General features: G+C 41.4%; 1 protein-coding gene across 1 annotated transcript in view; it reads left to right on the forward strand.

The window, feature by feature from the left end:
• The window catches only part of cntn4 (contactin 4), a 126,410-nt gene extending 102,785 nt beyond the window's left edge, over positions 1-23,625 (forward strand). The window contains exons 11-22 of the mRNA XM_054616652.1: positions 4,233-4,360; positions 13,880-14,055; positions 16,184-16,301; positions 16,768-16,926; positions 17,760-17,909; positions 18,727-18,797; positions 20,721-20,955; positions 21,244-21,359; positions 22,311-22,497; positions 22,588-22,700; positions 22,797-22,965; positions 23,368-23,625. Coding sequence (XP_054472627.1) covers positions 4,233-4,360; positions 13,880-14,055; positions 16,184-16,301; positions 16,768-16,926; positions 17,760-17,909; positions 18,727-18,797; positions 20,721-20,955; positions 21,244-21,359; positions 22,311-22,497; positions 22,588-22,700; positions 22,797-22,965; positions 23,368-23,459 — 1,714 coding nt within the window. The 3' untranslated portion in view covers positions 23,460-23,625. The remainder of the gene's footprint in view (positions 1-4,232; positions 4,361-13,879; positions 14,056-16,183; positions 16,302-16,767; positions 16,927-17,759; positions 17,910-18,726; positions 18,798-20,720; positions 20,956-21,243; positions 21,360-22,310; positions 22,498-22,587; positions 22,701-22,796; positions 22,966-23,367) is intronic.
• Positions 23,626-24,608: the final 983 nt, after the last annotated feature.

Genomic DNA, 24,608 nt, shown 5'->3' on the forward strand with positions numbered 1-24,608 from the left:
TCATTATTCGTATTGTGACAGTTACCTCTCACAATGTAGAGTTTATCAAACTGATCAAAGACTAAATATGTCTGAATGGAACATCAAAAAAGCGAGGCTTTCAAGTGGCTTTTTGATTGTGAGGATGCTTACAAAAAAAGTCTGTATTTGTTACACAGCGTCTCAAAGAGGAACGTAAGGAAATAACAAAAAATAACAAAAAACAGGCTTTCTTGTTTGGGCCAGGCTCTTTTTCCTGCCATTTCCACTTCACAGCGCAGTGAGAGTCGCTCTGTGACTGATGTTATTTGTCTCTTTCATCTTGTAACAGAGCAGCGAGGATCAACGCTGCACGAGGCCCCGTCCTCATAGGCTTGATCTCCCCCCAATATACAATATTTTTTTTCAGGATTACACGAGTGCATTTTGGCCGATCTCGCCTTCCTTTTAGGAGACTTATCGCTGTGTCCATTAAACCCGTGTGAGGCAGGGATGAAAGGAGTGGCACTTGTGTTCACCTCACCTGTGAATTATTGATACCTGCCCCTCCGTTGGCATCTCTCGGGAGGGAGGTGGGGAATGTCTCCTCACATAATGGAGACATGTTGTCAGGGGCCAAGGTGTAAACGAGAAAAAAAAAAAAAAAAAAGGGAGCAAAACTGAAAAGTGTTAATCCTAAGCCTCCATCTCTTATTCACCACTGCTGCGCCTCGGTTGACTTCCACTATGTTTGACCTCATCTGCTCTTCCATTAGCTTCATACTCAGATGACGAACACTTACGCCTGCTGCTCCTTCTTTGCAGTCGGTGGAAGGAAAGTGCTTCCCCGGTCTCCATATAACACTTCAAAAAACATTATACGTAGGCAATGCGGTGAATGGCTAAGAACATGCATTCTTGGCTCCACAGGAGGGCTATTGATGATTTAACTCCCTGTAAGAGCCATTGTGCTCGCAAGCAGCACCACTTGTCCACTCTGTACAGAGCCTCCTCTTACAAGATGCCCCAAGCACAAGTCACATGATTGCTATTTCGTCCCTCAGGACAAAGAAACTGTGGATATTCAGAGCGCCAAATCAAACCAAAACCAAATCTGTGTTCTTTTCTTTATTTCTCATGCAGATGTTTAAATTAAGTTTTTATATTTATTTCATGAATATAAAGTAGTGAGACAGATTTTATTGACTGTTATAAAAAACAGTACAAGCTGTTTCAAACGCTTTTCAAATTACAGTATGATTAAAATCACTGTGTATAATTCAAATACATGACAGTATACAGTATGGAAGTATTAAAATAAAGCTTACTGGAGGCCTGCTCAAGGGGGCATTATGTGACCGACCGTTATCAATCCACTTGCAGAGGGCGGCTTCAACCACAGGTGCTTTCCAAGCCTTCAGCAAAAGCGCCAATATGATGGCCCAAACCGTGGAAATATAACTTCTTGGTCCATCAAGTGATGCCATTGGGCCAAAAAATACTTTTTTACCATAGACTTACATGGGGAAAGAGACATCTGTAAATGTACGGATTTTTTCTTTTCAGGCAAATCCGCATTCTGACGGTACAAACACTTGAATAGCCCTTCTCTTCTCCCAGCTCTTAAAATTTGAGAAAAAACACAAAATAGTTGTTCCTTCATCTGTTCATGTGAATGTGGCAGAGGAGAAAGGCTGGACCGAAGGTTGGGAGGCAAGATTTGAGGAAACGCTTTTGCGCTTGCTCTGCGGAAGATCCCAAAAATGTTATCTGAATTTTATACTGGGAAGTCTAACTTTTTTGCTATGGCAATGCAATGTAATTAATGTATAGTAGTTGTTTTAATTGTGCTTACTCTGCTCAGAGTAATGGCCAGTTGTAGGACTGCGGTGCCATTTAATGGGCCATTTTCTTCAAATTTATCAGCCCCATGGTTGGATGTCATTAACTTTGTGCCATCCCACACGGCGATACGCCTTCCATGTAACTGATGGTCATTGTTGGCTGCTTTGCATTCAGCACTTTTCTCTCAGCCTGATATACCCAAGAAGTCACCACTCAGCAGCACCATGTGGTTTTAGAAGTAGATTCTCCCACACTGAGTGTCGCTGCATTTTCTTATCACATCCAGCACTTGAAAAAAGAAGAGAAGCGAGGGATTTAACACTATGTCACACCGTATCAACCGCATTTCACAAGTACATCCAGTTAAAAGCATCACTGGTGCAAACAAGAAAACATTCTGCTCATATAACAGTGAGAGCTGATGAGCTCTTTTCTGTACCATGTGTCACACTTCCTCCATGGCTATTGAACTCCTCTCTGTTTCACCTCAGACTGTGCCGGCAATTATCTTCAACTGTCAAATGGTTGTTTTGAATCAATCAAAATCATTGGGGGGATGAGTGTTACCTGGTTTGAGGGAGTGACATCAGTCTAGAGAGCTACTGGCTGATACACAGGGTATGTTAGTTTGAATTTACCCCAATGCAGTCATGTAGTAAGGATTTGAATACAGTCGGGACCGATTGTTTTAATTGGTGCTTTACAGTAAAAGCAGTGGAGGGTAAAAGGAATGGTCAATAATATGTTAGATGAATTGGTGTAAATTCACAAAGTGATTATAAAAATATGACATTTAAAAAAAAAAAAGTTTTTTCTAAAGCGTTGACCCGTCTTTAATCAGTGGTTCTACTACTTTGGTTTTACAAAGCTACCTACTGTAGTTGTAAACAGGATTGTGAACCTTTTTCAAAACAGTTAAGTTGTTGCTTGTAAACCTACAACTGCTTTGAAAGATGCTATAGTTTCCTTACATAAAGTAATTTGTCCAATTGTTAATATAAAAATATGGACTGGTGCAGCTTTAATTGTTAACGCATGTTCAGACATGTTGGAAATATTGAAACGTGTCCGTGTATGAAAATACAGACCTTTCGTTTAACAAAATTCTTGATTCCTCAATTTGCTTGAATCCCTCGCTGCCATCTAACTGTGGATGAATATGTGCGTTGTGACTCCATTGACTCGTAGGTGAACAGAGCAATTTAAGGGCCACACTTCATTCCCCCCCTGTAACAATCAGGCTGACAACGTTTCATATTTACAGTTTGCAGATTCAGCAGAGCATTTCAGATAATTAAAATGCAGCGTGCTTTGATGACTCGGTACACCCTTGATTTCCCACAGTACCTTGCGTTCAAGGGCACAATTTCCATATTTGCTTGTTATTTAGAAAATGTCAAGTTTCGCTAAGGCCCTTTGACCTTTTTTTTTAGCACTTGTGGCTATTGTATAAAGGGCATGAAGCCGCTGTTGTCCTAGATATCTCGAAGTCATGTGCTGAATTAATCACTCTTGAAAATGCAATCCTATTACTCATCGCTGTGATCTGCAAAGAAGCAGAACTTAATTAGAGACACTGAAAAATGTTTCCTGCTGTGTTAGTCACTTGTCTTAAATGTTAAGTCAACCCTACTGTATGTCACACGGTTGGAATTTTACAATGTGTGCATAGCAGCAGCTGAAGCAAGGGATCTGTGTGTCCTTTGCATATCTCGAGAACCGTTGATCCGATCCGCTTCACACTTGGCAGATGTATCGCTGGGGACCCAAGGGCGAGCAGTGTCGAAGTTGATGGAATTTGGTATCAATAAGCAGACAACGGTGTGTGCAGCAGCGGGGCGGGGCTCCATGGCTCTGCAGACTGGGTTGATTGTGGCACATGAGGTAGAGCGCTTGACCCACAACCACAAGGTCGGTGGTTCGAACCCCTCTACAGGCAACATGCCGAGGTGTCCTTGAGCGAGACACCTAACCCCAAAATTGCTCCCCGGGCGCTTCATTGCAGCCCGCTGCTCCTCCGGGATGGGTCAAATGCAGAGAACTGAATTTCCCCATTGTGGGACTAATAAAGGCTTAATTATTATTATTATTATAATGTCGTCTGCAGCGGGACTTTACAGGCAGCAGCTAATTGATCGCACTTCACTTTTGCTGCTCGATGCTGGATATTCTAAAATTACAACCCTGAAGTGTTTACTTACCTGGAAGAGTCAACCAATGATGAGTGGTTCTTGAGACGGTTGCAGTCCCCGGTCCCAAGCAATTGGACTGCTCCAAACAGGCACAGGTTTCGAAAGTCCATGCACTCCGAACGGGGTTGCCCATCCACAACACTGCAAGCAGCAATACAAGGAGCCATGTGCCTAGTTACTAATAGTACAAGCTGATGCTTAGGTAGTAATATAAATTGTTTTCTTTTTTAACTACAGGGTCTCCATCTTGGACAACGGTAACCTTCGGGTATGGAATGCAACCAAGTCTGATGCAGGCCTCTACACCTGTGTGGCAAGAAACCAGTTTGGTGTGGCAAGCAGCACAGGAAGCGTCACTGTCAAAGGTATTTCCTCTTCCCTCTTAACATTTCATCACTATCACTTTTTTACTTCAGTCAGCAGGGACCCTGACCAGTAAAGTACTGGACACCTTTTTCAAACGCATGTTTTTTACACTACGACAGCACACAGATAGAGTTGCTTGATGTTTCATTCTGCCCCTTGAAAAACGAAACTTGAAGTGTTCTGATTTCATAAATAAAACATGAACAACATAGAGAGGAAGGACACCCATTTTATTTTTTTTAAAAGCCGCCAACCCCTCGTTCTCTCCGTCAGCGCCGCTGTGCTGTCATCACTGGAGAGGCAGACACACCTCGGTTGCTATGTCTGTTTGCAGAAAACGTTCAGCTCACTGCCTCGATGCCTCCAGTCCTGACAGAGGATATGCTGTGTGAAAAAGGCCTGATGGTGTTGTTAGATCATCTGGGCTGGGGGATTGTATTTCTGCTCTGGTGCTGTCTTATCTTACTTCACAACAGAGCTAGAGACTTTTTTTTTCAACCATCACTGAGGCTTTTAATATTTCAAACGGTATTGCAACTGACCTTACTATATCAGATCACTTCTGTGTTTTGTGTGATTTGTCTATTACTCCTAAAGGTCCACACAGCTGTTAAAAAGCAGAGGCATTGGTGAGAATACTGGTGCACTGTTGAAGCTGTCTCTGCATTGTCTACCCTCACTCTGCCCTCTGTGAATGAGCTACGATGCAATTTCAATTACAAGATTGAGAATTGCATTGCCACCTGTAAGGGTTAAATCACTCTCTGGCAACAAAAGCAACCATGGGCAAATGCTGAATCAATAACTCGTCCTGAAAAGGGAATGTTGAAAAGCTGAGCACAAACAGCCATCAGACAAAACTTCAAATTCACCCTGACATATTTAAAGCTACTACCAGGAACTTACATTTTGCGATGGTTTTGGCGGTTTGTTTGGACATTTCCTTGGGTCATTTCCTTTAGACCTTCTCTCATTTCACTGCAGAAGGGTCTGTCAGTCCTGGTTCTGGTTCTTCCATGCCTGCCTACCCTCCAGCGGGCCCAGAAATACAATGCCAATATTCAAACTGATGGTCTTGTGTGCTCATGAAGGTCATAAAGAGGCATCAGTATTAAAATAAGTGTTTCAAAACCAATTACAAGTTCGTTGTAGTTTTTATTTCTTTTTCTTTAAAATTTAAATTCTTCCTCTCCAGCATTATCAGCAACAATGGCATAATGCACATCTTTTGCCTAAAATTTAAAATACTAGATCAGCCAATAATGCTTCAATGTCATGCAAATCAGTTCCCATCTACAACCCCGGGGAAGGAATATAGTAAGATTTAATGCTATCGTCTGCAAATCTCTAAACCTCTCAGCCAACATTCTGCTCAATCAGAAAGAGACTGCTAGAGTCCTAACAAAGACCAAGACTCAACATATTACAACAGTTCTCAGGTGTCCTCCAGTGTGTCAGAGAATAGCGCTTAAAGTACCACTGCATGTCTATAAATCTCTCAATGGCTTCGGACCAAAAGACTTCTGACTGTCTTTTATGACATGAACCCTCTCAGCCTTTGGGGCTGCTAATTGGTCCCAGAGTGAAGATTAAACATGGGGGAAGCAGAGTTAAGTTACTGTGCACCACAGAGCTGGAACAAACGCCCAGGAGATGTTGGACTTGAACCAACTTTGACCACCTTTGTATCCAGGTTAAAAACTTTTCTGCACTGCATCTGACTGAACTTTAAACATTCATCATGATCAATCTCGCCCTCCTTTCCTGTATTTTTGTTTCAGTTCTTAACCTTTTGATTTCCTTTAAAAAGGAATTTCAATGCTTTGAGTTTCATTTAAATGTTTTGATGCAGTTTTTCTTTCTGTCTTAATGTTTCTCCTATTCCCCTATTGGATTGTCATTATGTATGAAAATCTTTGGGTGTAAAGTGAAGCTAATTGGGTGGCTTTACTCTGTGCACACAGCTGTTTTCCTATCCTTTTTCCACTGGGGATCATTTCCCTCCTCTAGTTCCTGGGGGATTTGCTGACATATTCTGTGAACTACACCCTCACTTCGACCTCCTTTTTTCACGGAGGTTGCACAGTTAATTTGTGTTATGGTTATTTGTTCTGCCTTGACCTTTCTAGTTGGCTTGGTTGTATAGATTTATTGAATTATTGATCTCCATTGCATCGGCCTTAGGGAGATACGTTCATGCCTCATATTTCACAGGGTTTGGTATCGATTCACATGTGTATTTCAACAGATTATTGGAATCTCTGCCTCAAATCTTGCAGACAAATCAGACCGCTGCCACTGTAGTTCCTCTGTTTGCACTACGAGCAGCATATTCTGAGATGTTACAGCAAACCCTATGAAAGGATTGTGCTGGGCAAATTCCCTCAGAACCTTTACTCTCCTAGAGAGAATACGGTTCAGTGTAACCACATGTAAACAGGCGGCGAACACCAACCGTTTGCCTGTGTTGGTGTTGAGGACACCTTTCGACTGAATGAATTGCACAGGGTAAAGAAAAAAAACTAATAAAGTGGTCATAAAATCCCTCCAATTCCCAGACCATATGAGAAGTGCTGTATGTTTTCCACCACTCTCTGAAGTTAAATCATTTTCTCATAAAGACAGAGCTTCATCTTTCTCCTTCTTCTTCTGCTTCTTCTTGTTCTTCTGTATTATTTTTACTCAAAGGTTCAATCCATTTAATTGTCTTTCTTCTTCAAGTTAACGATCTGTCAAATCCCTTGAAATGCCATGTCAACAGCGCAGCAAGAACATCAGTCTCATTTATTTTTTTCCTCCAAGTAGTTCCTAAAGAAACTTATATACATTTTTAGCCCCACAGGCAAGTGTTTATCTGAATACTTTAAAAATAAATAGATTAATGTCAATGGGAATAACGGCAGGAGGCATGTCCTATATCTATACAGTAATTCCCTTTTAACCAGAAGACGCAATCGCATAATGGTATAAAAAAAAAAAGACTAGACCTGCTCTTTCTTCTTTAAATCACTATCAAGGCATGTTTCCCTTTTCTGTTGAATTATAAAAGACAGATTTCATATATAATGAATGGCTGAAAGTCAGCAGCAGTCAAGGATGTGGGGAAGCTTAGAGTGCACCTTGCCGCTGATTTATTCCGACGCCTCGCTCTGCATCCAATTGACGATTCTTACCTTTATATAAAGAAAATTATCAGTAACCTTTGCATAATTGAAGTAAGGTAATTAGAGGCAATGTGTTTTGTATCTTTTGCACACGGACATATTCATTGCTGTGAAAGAAATTTGGAGCGCAGAGCCGGAGTTGGAGGCATAATAAAAAGCACAGCATTGCTACACCCTGCCAGTTACACTCTACACTCTCCTTTTACCCATTTATCACACACTGTGAAATGAAAACGGTACAGAACCCCCCCAGCCAATCAGTGTGTGTGGGTGGTGGTGATGGTGGTGGGGGGGGAAACTGCCGCTCTCTCTGTAGGTTCAGGTTGATGGCCTATATGTGATTTTCCAATCAAGCTGCAATGGAACACACCCGCGTATGTCTTCTCAGCATAAAGAGACGGCGCCGTTATCCACTTATTATTCCTGCAAATGGGAATATGAGTTTTGTTTGACACCCTTTCTCACTTCGCTTCCTTTCCATCATCATATGTTAAGGCTGTTTTCTGCAGCTGATGTACAAATGTTCCTCCGTGTGATCTTCTGCCTTGCTTGTCACAATCGATATTGTTTAGAAAATGGGACGGGGTAATTTACATCCATTATTTCATTGAGGATCGGAAACCTGTTTAGCGGGGATAAATGTGCGTCGCGGGAGCGGCCCTTATGGGAGATGACAGTAGTTTATTCAAATTGACTTCGGTGATACGAATGCGGAAAAATACTTGTCAAAAGGCATTCGGCGTCTCCTGCTGCGAATAAGCCACCTAGCAAACAACGTGGTGGAGCAGTCACAACAGATGAGCCCTGTTAATGTCCCCATTATTCCAACACTGGAGGGATATTAGCAGATTAATTGCACTTGATTATAGACGTGCTCCCTGAATTTTGATTACGCTGGAGATGAGCCGTTGCAATTAGGGTTGCCTCCGATCATTACAGATGGTCAGCGAACTCAAAACTTCTGAGCTCACACTGAGTTCGCTTCTGTCTGCCTCTGTTAACCCGGAAGGCAATTCATAATTTCAACATCTTTCACAGATTCATAACCATTTTCTCTGGAGGTGTTTGGAAAGTCAAGATTAGTAGGTAGAACATTTAGTTTTATTGTATTATGTTATTGTATCATGTTTCCACTCGCAGCATGTGGCAATGTCAGCCGGCTTTAATTAAATATCTAAACAACTATTGAATGGATTCCCATGAAATTAATGTTAATTTACATTTATGTTCACCTAAGGATGAATTGTAATTGCTTTGATATACCCGTGCTATTTCTTCTAGTGCCACTGTGAGGTCAAAATTAGAACAAACCAATACTTTATAACAAAATACTTGTCGAACTAACACCATTCCCATCGGCCTCGGCTATGCTCGGTGTTTAGTGGTAATTAGAAAATGTTAGCATGCTAACACACAGAATTAACATGTTGAGAATTTTTAACATCGTAGTTGTCATTGTGAGCATCTGACCATGCCTTCATTTGCATTTAGATTAGAGTTTCACTGGCTTACATATGCTAAAAAAGAAATAGTTAGTATGACATGACATTCCATCATGTCTGCAGGAAAAAGTATTTAAAGCTGTTCCAAACAAACACACTCAAAGGTCTAGCAAAAACAGCACCCCCATTGGGATGGCCAAAATTTGAAAAGTTGCTAAATACCAGGATAACAGCGCATCATTTTCGGACACTCTCGGCTGGTAGACAATCATGGTGTTGCACTTGGTTGTGCACATAAAAAATGTCTACCACTGGTTAGTTAGTTAGTGTAATTTTGTTACTTTGGAGTTTTAAAGAGTTGTTTTTAGATTCACCCAAGTCCCACAGTATCATAACAACCTAACCGATCAAGGCAGCCGTAGACCAGCAACTCTCATGTTTATGGGGGTTAAAATGACCTTTTTCATCAATGGAGTCCAGTGGCTTTGAAGAAAGCACTTATAACGTCTTTAGTTACCCATCGGGGAGTGCTGTCTGATGGCAAGGTTAAGTGCTAAAATTATTATAAATTTTGAATATATTTAAACTGATCTTGAAAAACCCAGCACAAAGTAAGCGTGGATGTTGGAATTTTGGTATTGGAAAGTAACATACGTTGTAGTAGCACAGCCAACTCTAGAATCAGAGAGGAGGGAGGGGGTTTCCATAGATGTTCCACCATGTGATAAGCCCTTCTGATGGAGTATACTGGCCAATTTAGACTTCTTAGATAAAAAAAATTGTGTCTTGGATTACATGACATTTGTAAATTAGAAAGATAGCGCTGGTCATTGCTTTTGTCTTTTTTTTTCACTTTGGGACTGTAAAGCAGCAGATAAATTGTCTGATCAGTTACTTGGATGTTAAACCATTTCAGTTTGGTATCAAAGCCTTGGAGGCCCTTTTCAAAGCAAACCCTTTCGTCCATGTTGACTGCCAGCAACTATGTGAGATAAATGCGATGTGTGGCTCCTGACAGCCATATAGAAAAATAATGAGCAGCCATCTGTCAGCGATCACCAGCAGGTCGCTACAGATGTGAGGCTGCACAGCCTTGCAAATACAGTAATGAGTGCATCTTGTATGCATCTGTTGAGCGATGTACACAAGCTTTTACTGCAATTGAAGTTCGTCCTTGAAAGACCTTTGATTTGTGCTTTGGAAAATAAGTGGCATTCAAAGAAGCGCGTAGGAGGAGTTTGTGCTGTGTTGATGAAAGCACTCTGTGCTTTGTTGATATGAAAAGCAAGGGGAGGAAAAACTGGTGATGGAATGATTTCTTTTTATGAAGGTCACCACACTTTAGTTCCAAAATGACCAGATACACTTTGTGGATTGAGGGGCTTTTTCAGAATGTGATCCATGTTAAGGTATAGCCCGATGTGTGCCGTTTTTAAAAAAGGCCTTTGACCTGCCAGTGAAAAACATTTTCCTCTACATTTTCCTCTATGTGCCTGTCTTGAACCCAAATGACTCCGCATCATCTGCGTGAATCTCAGTTTGAAGGACTAACAGGGTTGGGGTGAATCTCTTCCCTGGTAAATTTGTTTTCAAAATCCTTGGATCATGCGGCCCGTGGCTCTTCGATGTCCTCCTCAATGCATTATTCAAGCTTTTCCACTTTTTCCCTATTCTTTAGTGTGTTATATATATTTTTGTACATGTAAAAGGTCCGTAGAGTGTAAAACCTGAAGTCCACACCTAAAAGGTGTTACCCTCCCCCTCAGAATCACTGCTCCTGATCTGCCTGAAATGGCTCGATTGAATTCTCTCCTTCACTTCCATAACTTTATGAAATCCTAATGTAACGGAAGTGACGTAAAACTCCTTGCGGCTAGTTTGGCCTGCCTTCAAACAACAAAAGAGAGAGACGGAGCTGAAGCTCCGGAGGAAGAGTTTTTTGAAATGTGAAAAGTTGACCAATCACAATAGAGCGGGCTAGCTGACCAATCAGGGCAGACTTTGCTTACTGGAGGGAGGAGCAAGCGCTACAACGGAGCGTTTAAGAGAGAGGGTGAGAAGAGGTGCTGCAGCACGGCCAGGATGAGAAAAACATGGCAGATTATGAGCATTAACCCATGTAAACATGTTGTAACTGTAACCTGAGATAAAAATATGCACCCGGAAAATAGCATAATAGGGCCTGTTTAAGCATAAAGCGATGTTTGGGGTCTTCATCATAAGCCCTCTATCAGACCTCATATAATACGGCATTGTTTTTTCTTCTCAAAGCATCTCACTTTTTTAGTAAGACTTCATTTTAGAGGTCATATAATTCCCATTCATTTCCTAATTTCCTGAAAAAAATTAGAACTAATTTACCCTTTGCTAAGCCCTGCCCTCCACTGCTACTCATTTAAGCTATCAGAGCTACCATGGAGCCCACACTGTCACTAACTGCACTCTCCGAATATTGTAAATTTTTTTGAAAATCTAAAAAGGGAGAAGCAGACCAAAAGGTCCACAATATGTGTCAAATAAATATATTCAGGATGTCAAACTAACATCATCAGCATAACCAGGTTAAAAATATAAAGATAAAAGCTAAAGCCTACAGATCACAGTGTTATATTAGACCACAACGTCTCCTGGCGAATGAGACAGAAGACAATGAAATTAAGGAGGTAGGACTTTATTTACTGTTACAATCATAAAAAAGAAAAAGTGTGTATACCTTCGTAAGTAACTAAGTAAGTGCTTGTTTTTGGAAAAGTTTTGGAAAACAATGAAAAGAGATCAATTTACCTTATGTATGAGGACTTGATATTCTAATGTTATTAGTAGAGTCTTGCCAAGAACAAAATCATGTGTGCATGTTTATAATTGGGTTTTGTACGCCAAACTTTGTCTACTAGATAGAACAAGACAAAAATCATTGTTTCATTATTTTAACATTTTTGGATCAACAATAGTGGTACAATAGAGGTTAGCCATGAAAGCCAAAGTACACATAAGTATCAATCACGAATGCTGCAACCAGTAGCAGACGCATATCTTAAAGCGTTTTAAATGGAATTTGTTGGCCTACTAAACATTCACCTTGAACACTTGTTTATTTACTTCACTTGACACACATTGGTCCGGTCAAGTTTAATTCATTCATGGTCGATTATTCATGTTGCACACTGTGACATGTAACAACAGGTGACTATGGAGAGAACGCAAGTTTTCAGAATGTTAATTACCAACTGAAACATGTCGACGGCGGTCTGACCCGCCTCAGCAGCACTTCCCTCAGTGCCACCCGGTCTTTCTCAGCACGTTAACGCGCTCCCTATCTCGTCTCTGATTGACCCCGTTAAGTGAGTGGGTTACTATCCCCTCATTTACAGTGGCAGCAGGTAACAAGGCATTATACAAGACAGAAATCAATCAAATTATGCTCAAGAGCCCAGTGTGTGGTTGTGTAACCAACCTTGGTTGTCCATATAATCTGTCACAAATGATGACAGAGGAGGGTAATAAGGGAGCATATTCCCATCTTTGACGCAGTCGATCCCTTGAGGAGGCAAGAGACCGGGCAGCACACACTGCATGGAGGGAAGCTCATGTTGGGAAAGAGGCAAATACACAAATCCTGCTTGAGAAATAATACATGTTTATGATATGCGGCAGATAGAGGAGTACATTTTTTATTATTATTATGGATCCAAGTATTTCTCCATAGATCTTCCCTGAGCCTTTTGTTATCTCCTATTTCCTTCTACTCACATCATGTAGAGTATCGTCATGAAAACCACTGCAACACAGAGACGTTTGTTTATTACCCTTAGGTTTTCTTTTTCCTTCCTGCACTTGTTCTACAAGGTGTAGCCGGCCTTTAGAAAACAGAGCAGACAGAGTAGACGCAGCCCCTTGAATACCTCCTGTGTGTTATTACCACGTTTTTTACTGCACCGCCATCGCTTGCCATTTAGCCCCGGCAATAGAGGACCGGGGCTCTCAGACGCACTTTCATTGTGTATATGACAAAACCTACCAGCTGATAGCATTCTAGGCCTGATATCAGAAAACGGCTAGATAAATCACATAGGGAGTGCATGGTGGTGAGTATGTTTGTGTGTGCGTGTGTGTGTGTGTGAGTGTGAGTGTGAGTGTGAGTGTGAGTGTGTGTGTGTGTGTGTGTGTGTGTGTGTGTGTGTGTGTGTGTGTGTGTGTGTGTGTCGCGAAAGGGACCAATACAATGGAGGTATCGAATTCACTCTGGATGAAGACTGCACTGCCGGCACTTTCTACATGAATCTATGCCTGTCCAGGGATCATTTGCCATGGTTAATTTAGTCCATGTGCTCAGAGTGGCAATTCGAACCAAGTAATCACAGCGACCCCAAGAGGGAGACAGGTGTTGTGCACTCTGAGAACAAAGCATCTCTCCCACTCATCTCGCCTCTCTCATGTCCTTCCACCTTCCCCCTTTCCGGCGCTCTCACACACGAGTGCAGATAAGGGACGCTCGTCTTATTCCCTTGCGGTGCCATTGTAATGCACTGCAGGCTTGAAAAGAGAGTGCCGACGATTGGAAGAAGTGCTGGCTGCTGTTTACTGTTTTCCTAGCGGTGCATTTTGGGAATTTTGGGGCCTATTTTGGGGGGGACACGACTTCTCAGGATGCAAGAGAGACACGTCTCTGAGTCCCCACAGGGACGAGCTCAGGCCCAAAAACTAATACCAGTTATTGTAGCTGTGCGCCCTAGTTTGCTGTGTGCTTTGTCCCACATATCCTTCTATTAACTGAGTCTGACATATCCATAAGGATGATGGAAGGGCTTGGCTTTTTTGCAAAGCCACTTCCTGTGCTGAATTGTAATGCTTGGAAAAATAGGGTGTCAAAACAGTGTGTTTTTTATCAGACGTACATGCTGTGTGTTTTCAGAGCCGACCGTCATCACCACGCTGCCAGCCACGCTGGACATCACCGTGGGGGAGAGCGTGGTCCTGCCCTGTCAAGTGAGCCACGACCCATCCCTGGAGCTCAAGTTCACCTGGTTCTTCAATGAGCAGCTCATCCACTTCGGGAACAACGGTGGATTCTTTGAAAAAGTGGGAGGCGTAAGTCCATGATCTCTAATGGTTTCTGCCATCATGCAAGGCAATCAGGCCTCTGATTTTTTTTAAAGGCTGTGTTGCTGTTAGAGCTACAGGTTTCCCATTTTACAACCAATTGAGGTTGTGCGTAGCAGCAAGGTATTCAAAAACAGTTGCCACCCTGTCATGATAGATAATACAGTTAATGGTTTAGAAATGGAGCCATTTCATAAAAAACTACGTTAGCATAACAAAATAAAAGTTATATTAGCATATCAAAATAAAAGTAACACTAGCATTACAAAATAAAAGTAACGTTAGCATAAAACATATTAGTGACAGTAACATATCCAAAAAGTAACGGAAGCATAGCTACATAACATGACTGTTAGCATATCAAAATAAAGTAATGTTAGCATAACCCAATTAAAGTAGCGTTACCATAACAATATGTAAGTAACGTTAACATTACAAAGTAAAAGTAATATTAGCATAACAAAATTAAAGTAACGATGCTAGATTTATGCTAGATTTGGTACTTTAATGCTAAACCTCATTAGATATCTGCCACCACACAAGCATTTAAAAACAGTCCCAATACACTATATGGTATGTGTATTTAAAATGTCATAAAAGAGCCTCAGCACAACTGATTTTTTTTCCTGTGAAATATAATAAGCTTAATGATGTGATGCAGATTCAATCTAAATCCAGCAGTCTGCCCCTATATCAGCTGTTACTGTCCCACAAAGAAACTTTAAATGATAACCTAAATTCAATAACTTCTACTACTCCAGTTTCTGTTCAAAACTATCCACCACCTAATTTAAATCAACGTCTCTGACCATCAAACTACATGCAAATCACTAACAGGTTTACCTCTTTGGATATTGAGCATTTTTCACGCATTCCTTTTTCCATTTGTGCGAAACCTCTCTTAATTTTCCCATGAGCTTTAAATCATTTAACGATGAGGTCATTCTGAAACCTGTCTACTGTCGTAGGTTTTACACTATGTTTTTCAGATGACCCAGAATACACAATGAATAATTAAGAATCAAACCATATTGTGTTGTGTTGAAGAATGCTCATTTCATTAGTGCGACTGTGCCCTTTTGCCACATAAAAGACATTGATTTATTTCCCAGCCCCTTCAGAGATTCCATTGAATAAAGGTCAAGAGGTGACTGTGAAGAGTCATTGGTACATCAATATTGTACCTTTTCTCTATTTTAGCAGGGTCATAATAAATTCAGCCGCAGTGCAGAGGGAATGTTTGTATCAAGTGTATTATTTATGGGCAGGAAAATTGCTGCCTGTGGTTTATTTAAAAAAATTGATTTACATACACACCCTGCAACTAGTCTCAGTCCGCCGCTGTATACTTTAAGAGGTTCGCAGCTTACATTTTAGCATGTGTTAGCAGGCTTATTTTTTCCTTAAAAAAAAATTCAAGGCTCTTTCAAAAACTGCAGGCATAGAGAAAAAAAGATCCAGCACCGAGGTGTTTTCCCTGTTTCTTCTATGATTCAGTTGCTTCCTATACCATCATTTACAGTCTCACTAATGCATTGCTTCACGTTTGCACTTACTTTGATTAAGCTACCAGCCACTCCACAGACTTCTTACTGCCATTGTGCCACAGCCTTCTACGTGTCCAATTTATTACACAAACTGCTCAGCTCTGATGAAATGATAATGTAGGAGTGGGGGATTGCAATTAGAGATGGAATAAAAGGCTCCCTTAAAGAACTAACTGCCAGCCCAGCCATTAGTCTGCTCCTTAACTGAAACTGCTCTAGTAAAATCAAGCTTATTTGAGCAAGTACATTTCTGTAATTATAGTGGTAAAATAAAGGCATGGAGTGTGCCCAATATAGGGAGGCATTTCTGTGGCCTTTTTTAGGATATGGAAGGTAGGATTGCATGGGGAATTATGGATTTATTTTTCAAGATACACATACATGAGAATGAGCTCTCCGTTCAGCTGGTTTTGTTCCCATGTGGCCAGGGAAAGTCGGTATTGTTCTTGAATTACAATAGCTAGAGGCTTACCGTGTTGCTTATGGAACTCTTTGTGAATTTATCTGCGTGTGTGTGTGTGTGTGTGTGTGTGTGTGTATGTGATTGTGCATGTGTTGAATGACAGCAGCATTCGGCAGGAGACATTATGATACGAAACATCCAGCTGAGGCATGCAGGGAAGTACACGTGCGCCGTGCAAACGAAGGTGGACAGCATTTCCATTGCTGCCGACCTGGTTGTCAGAGGTGAGCCATGACGTTTCCTTTAACTACCCCATTGCTTTTACTGAGAATGAACATACTTTAATTCGAAATGACCACCAACCAGATTACCAGTGTTTCAAAACGGTTAAATATTTATCATTCACCTACTGTTGGAGAAGGAGGGAGCTTGTTAGTGATTAATGTTTACTGTGTCTGGTTGTGCTTCACTGATGAAGAAATAAAAGGATAGAATGAAAAGGGAGGCACACAGAAATTTCTCTCTCCGAGGCTTAAAGGAAATTTACTGTCTAATTATACCAAATAGCTCCCAAAGGTTTCACTGACTTCGGTGCAGTAGCTGCAGGTGCTGAAACTGCTGCCACTCTCTCCACCATCTTCCCATCTCCTCCTGATTTACATACCCCCCCCTTGCCCCCTTTTCCTCCTTCCTCCGTCTGTCTCGCTTATCTTTCTCCCCTCTTTGCTGCCTGGCTATGCCATCTATCAGGTCCCCCGGGGCCCCCCACCAGCATCCATGTAGAAGAAATCACTGATACCACAGCCTCTCTGTCCTGGAGGCCTGGTCCCGATAATCACAGTCCAATTACGGCATACACCATCCAGGCCAGGACACCATTTTCCCTCGGGTGGCAGGCTGTCACCACAGGTAAGCTCTCTCCAACCAGCCGTGGCCTCCTCCAATCACATGGAGGGGTCCGCTTTTCATTCTGCCTCGCCTGTGAGAATATTGGAGATGTAATTTTTTTTTCTCCCGGCCCGAAATGGTACGCTATTGTAGCATGACCATTGACCGCCATTTTATCGGACTCCTGAGAATCCTGAAACGTGGATCTCTTCCCGATGATGGGGCTTGTTGCCGTGACTGCAATTTCATAGCGTTGTTAAGTGATAGCGCCGGCGTAATTTCCCCCCCACATCCTCTTAAATGGGGCTCAGCATCACGCATGATTGGGATAATGTGCATTTGTCATGTACTGTATACCTTGTTCTATTGATATTTTTGGAAAATTAAGGACACTTTGATCTAAGATAGTTTTACTGGCCTCATTGATTTACCACTTCAGGATCCTTTGTTTGTAACATAACTACATTATTAGCTTGCAGGTAGACAGAGCTCCTCTGTCAGCAGAAGAAAATGGCTTCTTGTCATTTCCAGTGGAATGCTAGAACACACACACATTGTGCCATGTGTGTAGTCTTACCATAGAAATATATCTAGATAAGAAAGTGAATAGTCTTTGTATTTCTTCATATGTGATTATTATGTGAGTTGTTGTCATATAATGTTTTTTGAGTTTGTGTGTTTATTAAGTGTCCTTGTGAGGGATTACAACTGTCCTATGTACCTGTGGTGGACTCCTACCATGTGTGTCAGCCTGGAGGTCATTCTGTTGCTGATGCTAAGCTGACACACAAAAAAACATTAAAAACAAACCCACAATACTGATACTGAAAGGGGCACTGTGTGTTTTATTCCAGTTCCTGAGGTGGTGGGGGGCCACCGGCTGACAGCTACAGTAATAGACCTGAGCCCTTGGGTGGAGTATGAGTTTCGAGTCCTGGCAAGCAACACCATCGGGACCGGCGAGCCCAGCAAGCCATCTAAACAAGCAAGGACGAAGGGGACCTGTATGTACCACACTTTCATAAAAAACACTTCCCTTATTACTCTTTCAAAAAAATATGTCATATTTGTTTGTTCTTCCCTTCCAAAACACAGTTGATCCATTCCTTCTCTTTCTTAAAGTAATAGTTCTACAATTTATTGCCAAGAGTCAGATGAGAAGATCAATACTACCCTCATGTCTGTCTTGAATATGAAGATACAGCTGAGGTGCTTAGCTTAGCTTAGCATAAAGACTGGAAATTGATAGCCTAAGCAACAGTACATAGTTACATTTGGGATTTAAATTTGTACGATCAAAGTGTAAAATGGAGAAATTGTAAACTTTAACCCCACCCCAAAATTTTGTTAGCTCAGGACAGCTCAACGTTAGCTGGTTTGCCTTGTTTATAGTCTCTTAGCTGTAGCAACGTACACATATAAGTGGTATCAATCTTGGCAAGCATATTTCTATCATATTACTTGTGGGTGTGGTCAGTTATGTACTGGAATTCTATTCAACCCGAAAAATTGATCTCTACACATCTCTATACATCATTAACAAGTGGCTATCAACAATGTACCCTGAGAGAGCAAGATTCCCCAAGGTTAGATCTTTTGGTATAGAAAAACATCACAGGCTTTCCAAGTTTGCGAAACACAACTCAGCTGTGAGAATTCTGCTGCTATCTTTCTGAAATTTTAGATGTTGAAGTTCAACCATGTCAAAAAGTTACCCCTCTCTGCCGTTTGGGAGTAGCGACATGGAAAATGATTACATGTGCCTTCTCAGCGCCGTGTGAAGTCAACAGGGCTAAGCTGATCTGTCTTCTTCCTCTCCAGCTCCGAAGGTCACACCAGCTAATGTGAGTGGAGGCGGTGGCAGTCGCTCCGAATTAGTCATCACATGGGAGGTAAGCGAGCTTGCTCAGGACCCCCTCACCCATGGAGGAGGGAGCCAGACGTCATTATTCTCTCTGGATCTGGGCCTGTGTTTCATTAATAACAGCTGAACGGCTTAATGTATGGCATTTCATTTTTAAGAACAGAGAGGCAATAACTGCTGCTGTCACCCTAGGGGAGAGACAAATGCTTTTGAGGTTTCAATAAGATAATTAAACTCAATGGTTCCTTCCAAGTCACAACTTTTTTTCAAAATGTTTTTTTCCCTTTCTGTCTTTCTTTCTCTTTCTTTCCTGCAAAGCCTGTGCATATCAGTCCAGCTCCAAAAGCTTATATTTATTCAGGCTGCTCAAAATCATCAGCCCCTGCTGTGAAACGTTTTACAGAATCACTGTTGATGTTTCAATATGCAAGAGTTCAATTGAAGTCTAACTTTTGCTTAACAATGCCGCAATTCTGCCTCAGCTCTGAAAATTCCTGAGGCATTTTTCTTTGGAGATATAAAGCAGGGGTGCAGTGTTGCATTTTTATTTTTGACTTGTCCTTACAAGTTTAGGCCTTACCTGTAGTGAGGCTGAAAATGTAACTTTTATTCTGAGGATAGCAAAAGTGTAAAGGGCCCTTGGGTCATTTATGACAAATGGGTTTAACCCCACAGCCATCTGCACATTAGATAATGAGAAATCTTCTCTGCAGTGGTCAGATCTTAGCATGTCGGTGGCACTTTTTCATGTGAAAAAACACAAGAAATTCATAAAATAGTAATGAAACGCATTATTACAACACACAAATGAAAATGGAAAAAAAATAATACATGTGCCCATCAGTGAAATAATTGCAAGATACTTATATATGGCAATTATTAGGAGAAAAAAGCCACAATATACAAAGGTGGATAAGTGGATTTTGTTACAAGTATCGAAATAGAACGAACATTCAAATCTCAGAAGAACACTGCTGGGTGTTCCATCTGATTACCGAATGTAGCGCATCTCTTAATACGGTTAATGGAATAAGCTGCAACCCAGGCAATATTGCAATATTTGAGGTATGGGTAAAAACTAAAGTAAAAAGTTGATCAAAACTGAAGAAACAAACACCAATTGATTCACAAAAAACTGTTAAATGTATTTAATTAGAAGTAAGTGTGTAAAAATGTTTATGTGTAAGAAACAAACTCTGAGCAAAAATGTAAAAATAGACAAAGATGCAGTGATAAAGTCATTAATTATACTGAGGAACAAGGTTCCCAGGATTGACCCCTGTGGAACACCAGAACTTAAAAAGACCATAAAAATCCATCAATTTACATTTACAAATTGTTTCCAATCATTAATATAATTTGATAGCCATTTGTGTATGAGTTCATTGGAGTCATAATATGATAACCTAATAAGAAAAAGGGTATGATACACTGCTAGTTTTGATAAATCCAAGAGGAATACTCATCATAAAGAAATTAGGGGCTCACCAAAGAAGCCATATCCATACTGATACTCGCCCAGAGTTGAGCTATCTAACAGGGCTCAAACAGAAAGGAGAAATGAAGTGCTTTTTTATATGAGCATGTAACTCTTAGCGGACGAGTGAAGGCGGTGGGTTTATCCACTAGAATGAAGTCTGCAGCTCTAAATGTATGAGCCATGTTATCAGTCTGGACAACAGCTGAGTTTATGGTATCATGCTGAGTGCACTGTACTGTGTAATGGATGTGTCCAGTAATAGTTTCTGTGTGCACAGCATGTTATATTTGAGGCAAAGCATTGCTTCAAACATTTAAAGCCATGTCTTTTATCTTAGTTTTTAGTCTTCAATTTTCAAAATGTATTGCGCTTGAATTTATGTGATGAATTGAGGGTTTTAAATTGTGTTTTTATTCACACAATTGCATTGAAATTAAGTTGTTTTAAATTGTGTTTTTTTCCCCCATGCAGCCGGTTCCAGAGGAGCTGCAGAATGGACCAGGTTTCGGCTATGTGGTGGCTTTTCGACCCCACGGTGCCACAGGATGGATGCAGGCCGCCGTACCTTCTGCTGAAGCATCCAGATACGTCTTTAAAAACGAGAGCATCCAGCCCTTCTCGCCTTTCCATGTGAAGGTCGGGGTTTACAACAACGAGGGGGAGGGGCCATTTGGACCTGTTACCACTATCAACTCCGCTGAGGAAGGTGGGTGTAATTTCATGTCACACGCAACAATTGATGGAGTGGTTCTACTCTACTCCGCCACGTTTAAAGCTTGAGTACATGCCTAGATCCATCCAGGGTCTGAACAGTGGCAGCAGTGATCTTGCAGCCAGCGTTCTTCTATCAGCACTTGCAGACGTCTTCCTCAAACATTCCGTCCCTCTGTTGTTTGAAATGAAAGAAATAGCTCTGAAACCGTTTTGAAGTTGCCACTTTGAGGGGGTCATCAAAGCTCGGTGTTACTTCTAAGTCTTTATGTATTAACTGCAGAGCCCGGACGAGCTCCCACCAGGGTCCGTGCCAAGAGCCTCTCTGCATCCGAGATTGAAGTTTTGTGGAAGGCTCTCCCCTGGAATGCCAGCAAAAAAAGAGTCCTGGGCTATGAGGTGAGCTACAGTGAAATACCTTGTGTGTGTGTGTGTGTGTGTGTGTGTGTGTGTGTGTGTGTGTGTGTGTGTGTGTGTGTGTGTGTGTGTGTGTGTGTGTGTGTTGTGTGTGTTTGTGCTTCCAATGGATGCAAATGTGCGTGTGAAAGCACATGACAACTTATGCTGTTGAATCTTGTTCTCTTTTATTATTGATGAGTGTTTCAGGCTCATGCACCTTGGGCACAGGAGATAATAGCTTGCTGCATGCATAATGGTCCAGCCTAGTCCCAAGCCTGTGGGTTTAGTTGTGTTTCTCTTGTTGTTTACCTAAGTACTGTAACCACCCTGATTAGCGTACTGATGCAATACTCCAAGGGATAGAGCGTTTAGCTTCTAATCCACACAACAAAGCAGTTGCAGACAGTGGCTTTGCGCTCAGTTAGTTCTTGTCATTTTAATTCCGCTCATTATTGGAATCCAAGATGTGAACAAAAGCGCTGTTTTCATCCACGGATTGCATAAAGTGCCAGAATTATAAATTGTTGACCACTCAAAGTCAACAGAGGAGCAGGGCCTGAGCAAACCATTCCTGTGAGGAAAGACAAATTATATTTGTGCTGTCAGGCGTGCCAGCTATTTCAGCCCTGACAAGCGGAGCGAGGTGACAAAGAAAATCTGTTATCAGTGGAAGTTGATGGCAAGGGATTTTTGAAGATTCTTTTTCCTCTTTGTTTTCCTTTTTTTTGTGTGTGGCATTTTTGACCTCACTCTTTACCACATAACTTTTAACCATGACACATGTCTGATGAGCACGAAGCAGACCAATTCTGATCTTTTCATCCAGTTGAGTTCACATCGCCCTGTTTCGCCAGTTTGCATTTCATTGACAGGGTGTAACAGAAAGCTTTTAAGGTGTCTGTCGTGTTTTTTTGCGTTCACGTCTGAGGGTTCTGCCCTGTTGCTTTTCAGCTGAGGTACTGGAGTAGAAGTGAAAGGGAAGACACGGCCAGTGTGCAAAAGACTGCAGGAAATCAAACATCTACTATTATCCGCGGGGTGAAAGGCAGCACCACATATTACATCTCAGTGAGGGCGTATAACACTGCTGGAACGGGGCCTCCCAGCACCACGGTCAATGTTACCACCAAGAAACCACGTAAGTGTCAGATCTAATTATATCTACCAGTCACTCTCTGCCACGGATCAAATTTTCATTGAGGTGAATAATGTGTTTTACTGCTCTCAGCGCCCAGTCAGCCACCAGTTAAAGTGATGTGGAACACATCAAATTCCAAGATTATATTGAACTGGGAGCAGGTCAAGGCCCTCGAGAACGAGTCCGAGGTCACCGGTTACAAAGTAAGCACTCAGTTGCTTGGTTTTATCAGAAAATTGTGTTTACGGCTATTGCTTCAGTGCCTGCCTCTTGACGTGACTCGCACCGTTCGCCCTCAGGTGCTGTACAAGAAGAATCGACACAGCCGCCCCAACGTCATGGAAACCAACACGACCTCTGTGGAGCTCGCCCTGCCCACTGATGAGGATTATATCATCCAGATAAAGCCATTTGGAGAGGGAGGGGAAGGCAGCAGTAGCAGGCAGATCACCATCCCAAGGATACCAGGTCAGTGGAGAGATAGTTAGAGCCTCCCTCGTGTCTGAGCTGAATAATCCACTCCCCTGCTGCTGCCTTGCCAGAACAGATTAGCTATCACCATCTCCAAAAGGAACAGAGAGAGTGGGGGAAATAATGCGCTACATGAGACATTTGTGTAATTACGGCCTCTATGTGACACAATAATGCAAGCCTTGCATGAAAAGTTGGGCAATTTATTTAGAATACTTTCAATGTCTCATTTCGCTGCTCAAATAATAACTCTAAGGCATTTTTTTTGCTAATGAATGTTTTTAGCTGATGCAGGCTAGAGAGACGGCCGATTAACAAAGTGAAATGACAAAAAAGGCTGTGTTTTCCCCCCCCACTGCGATCACTCTAACAGCCTTGTTCTTTCCCAAACCATTTCAGGCCCCAACGCAGTCGGCTCAGCATCCAAGGTCTCCACTCTATCAGCCCTCAGTACAATAGCGCTGTCTTTCACAGCACGGACATCTTTATGACAAACAGCTCTCAGCAGACGTTGCATCTGATGTGGAGACAGCTTAACGCAAACACAGCCCACTCTGGTGTAACTAGATCCATTCATCTAGATTTTAGAGGCAAAAAGAAGAAACAAAAAAAAAAAAAAATACGCCATTGAGATGACAGGGAAGGAGTCCCCTTCAGCACCCAAGCTAAGTAAAGGAGATTGAGCGATGTCGTGACTATGTTGTTACCAAAGCAGCTTTCATAAGAAAAAAAATGAAGAGAAAAATGTCTTATATGCATCTTTTTGTATGACATGTTGAGCTTTTATAGATTTTTCTTTATTCCTTAATCAATGGGAAGTCCGTGTGGGCTTACTGGTGCGAGAACAATTATGTGCATGGCAAATAACATCAAATTTTCCAGTCTGGAGGTTAAGAATGTGATTTGACAGTGCACCTTTTATCTTCTAGAATAAGATAATACTTGTGACTTTGGTTCTAACAGACCAGAGTAGTTTATTTTCTTCAAGTGAATGAACTCTTAACTGTTACTGTTTTACATCTCTGCATTTCTGTTTCTGCAATATGTCACAAATGTTTCATTGGAAGGACCACATCGACATGGGTGTTTGTCATTATTGGTCATCTTACCAAGGACTGTAGGGAATTAGTGGATTGACATTTAAAATCTCTTGACAGCATATGCTAATGCTTTACCATACTAGTAAAGTGTTAGCGTTGGCAAACTGAATAACAGGAAGTCAGCCAACTGGAGGTCAGCCATCTTTAGTTTTTTTCAAAAAAGATTTCTCTAAACTAAGATTTTCCTTTTAAATGTCATGAATTTTCAGAAAACGAAGAGTAAAAAAAACAATATTCATTCAAGGTATCCTCCTACATCAGTTAATACTAACTTGCACTCATTTTATTAATAGGATATGTTAATGCAATACCCTCATACCATATGTACATAGAGTTATGAGTCGTGAAATCATTCCTCCTGTCTAGGGCCGGGTATTGTTTAAAAAATGACGATGGCAGTACCAAAACCACCACTCTTAAAGTGATACAGATACCAAGATTACCCTATTTTATAAAAAAAATGTCCTACTTGATTCGATACCCATCATGTAAATGGAAGCATTAAGTTTCTTAAAATGCCACTACCCCTGCATTTATTTT

Source organism: Anoplopoma fimbria, chromosome 17 (assembly GCF_027596085.1).
Source record: "Anoplopoma fimbria isolate UVic2021 breed Golden Eagle Sablefish chromosome 17, Afim_UVic_2022, whole genome shotgun sequence".
Lineage (NCBI taxonomy): Eukaryota > Metazoa > Chordata > Actinopteri > Perciformes > Anoplopomatidae > Anoplopoma > Anoplopoma fimbria.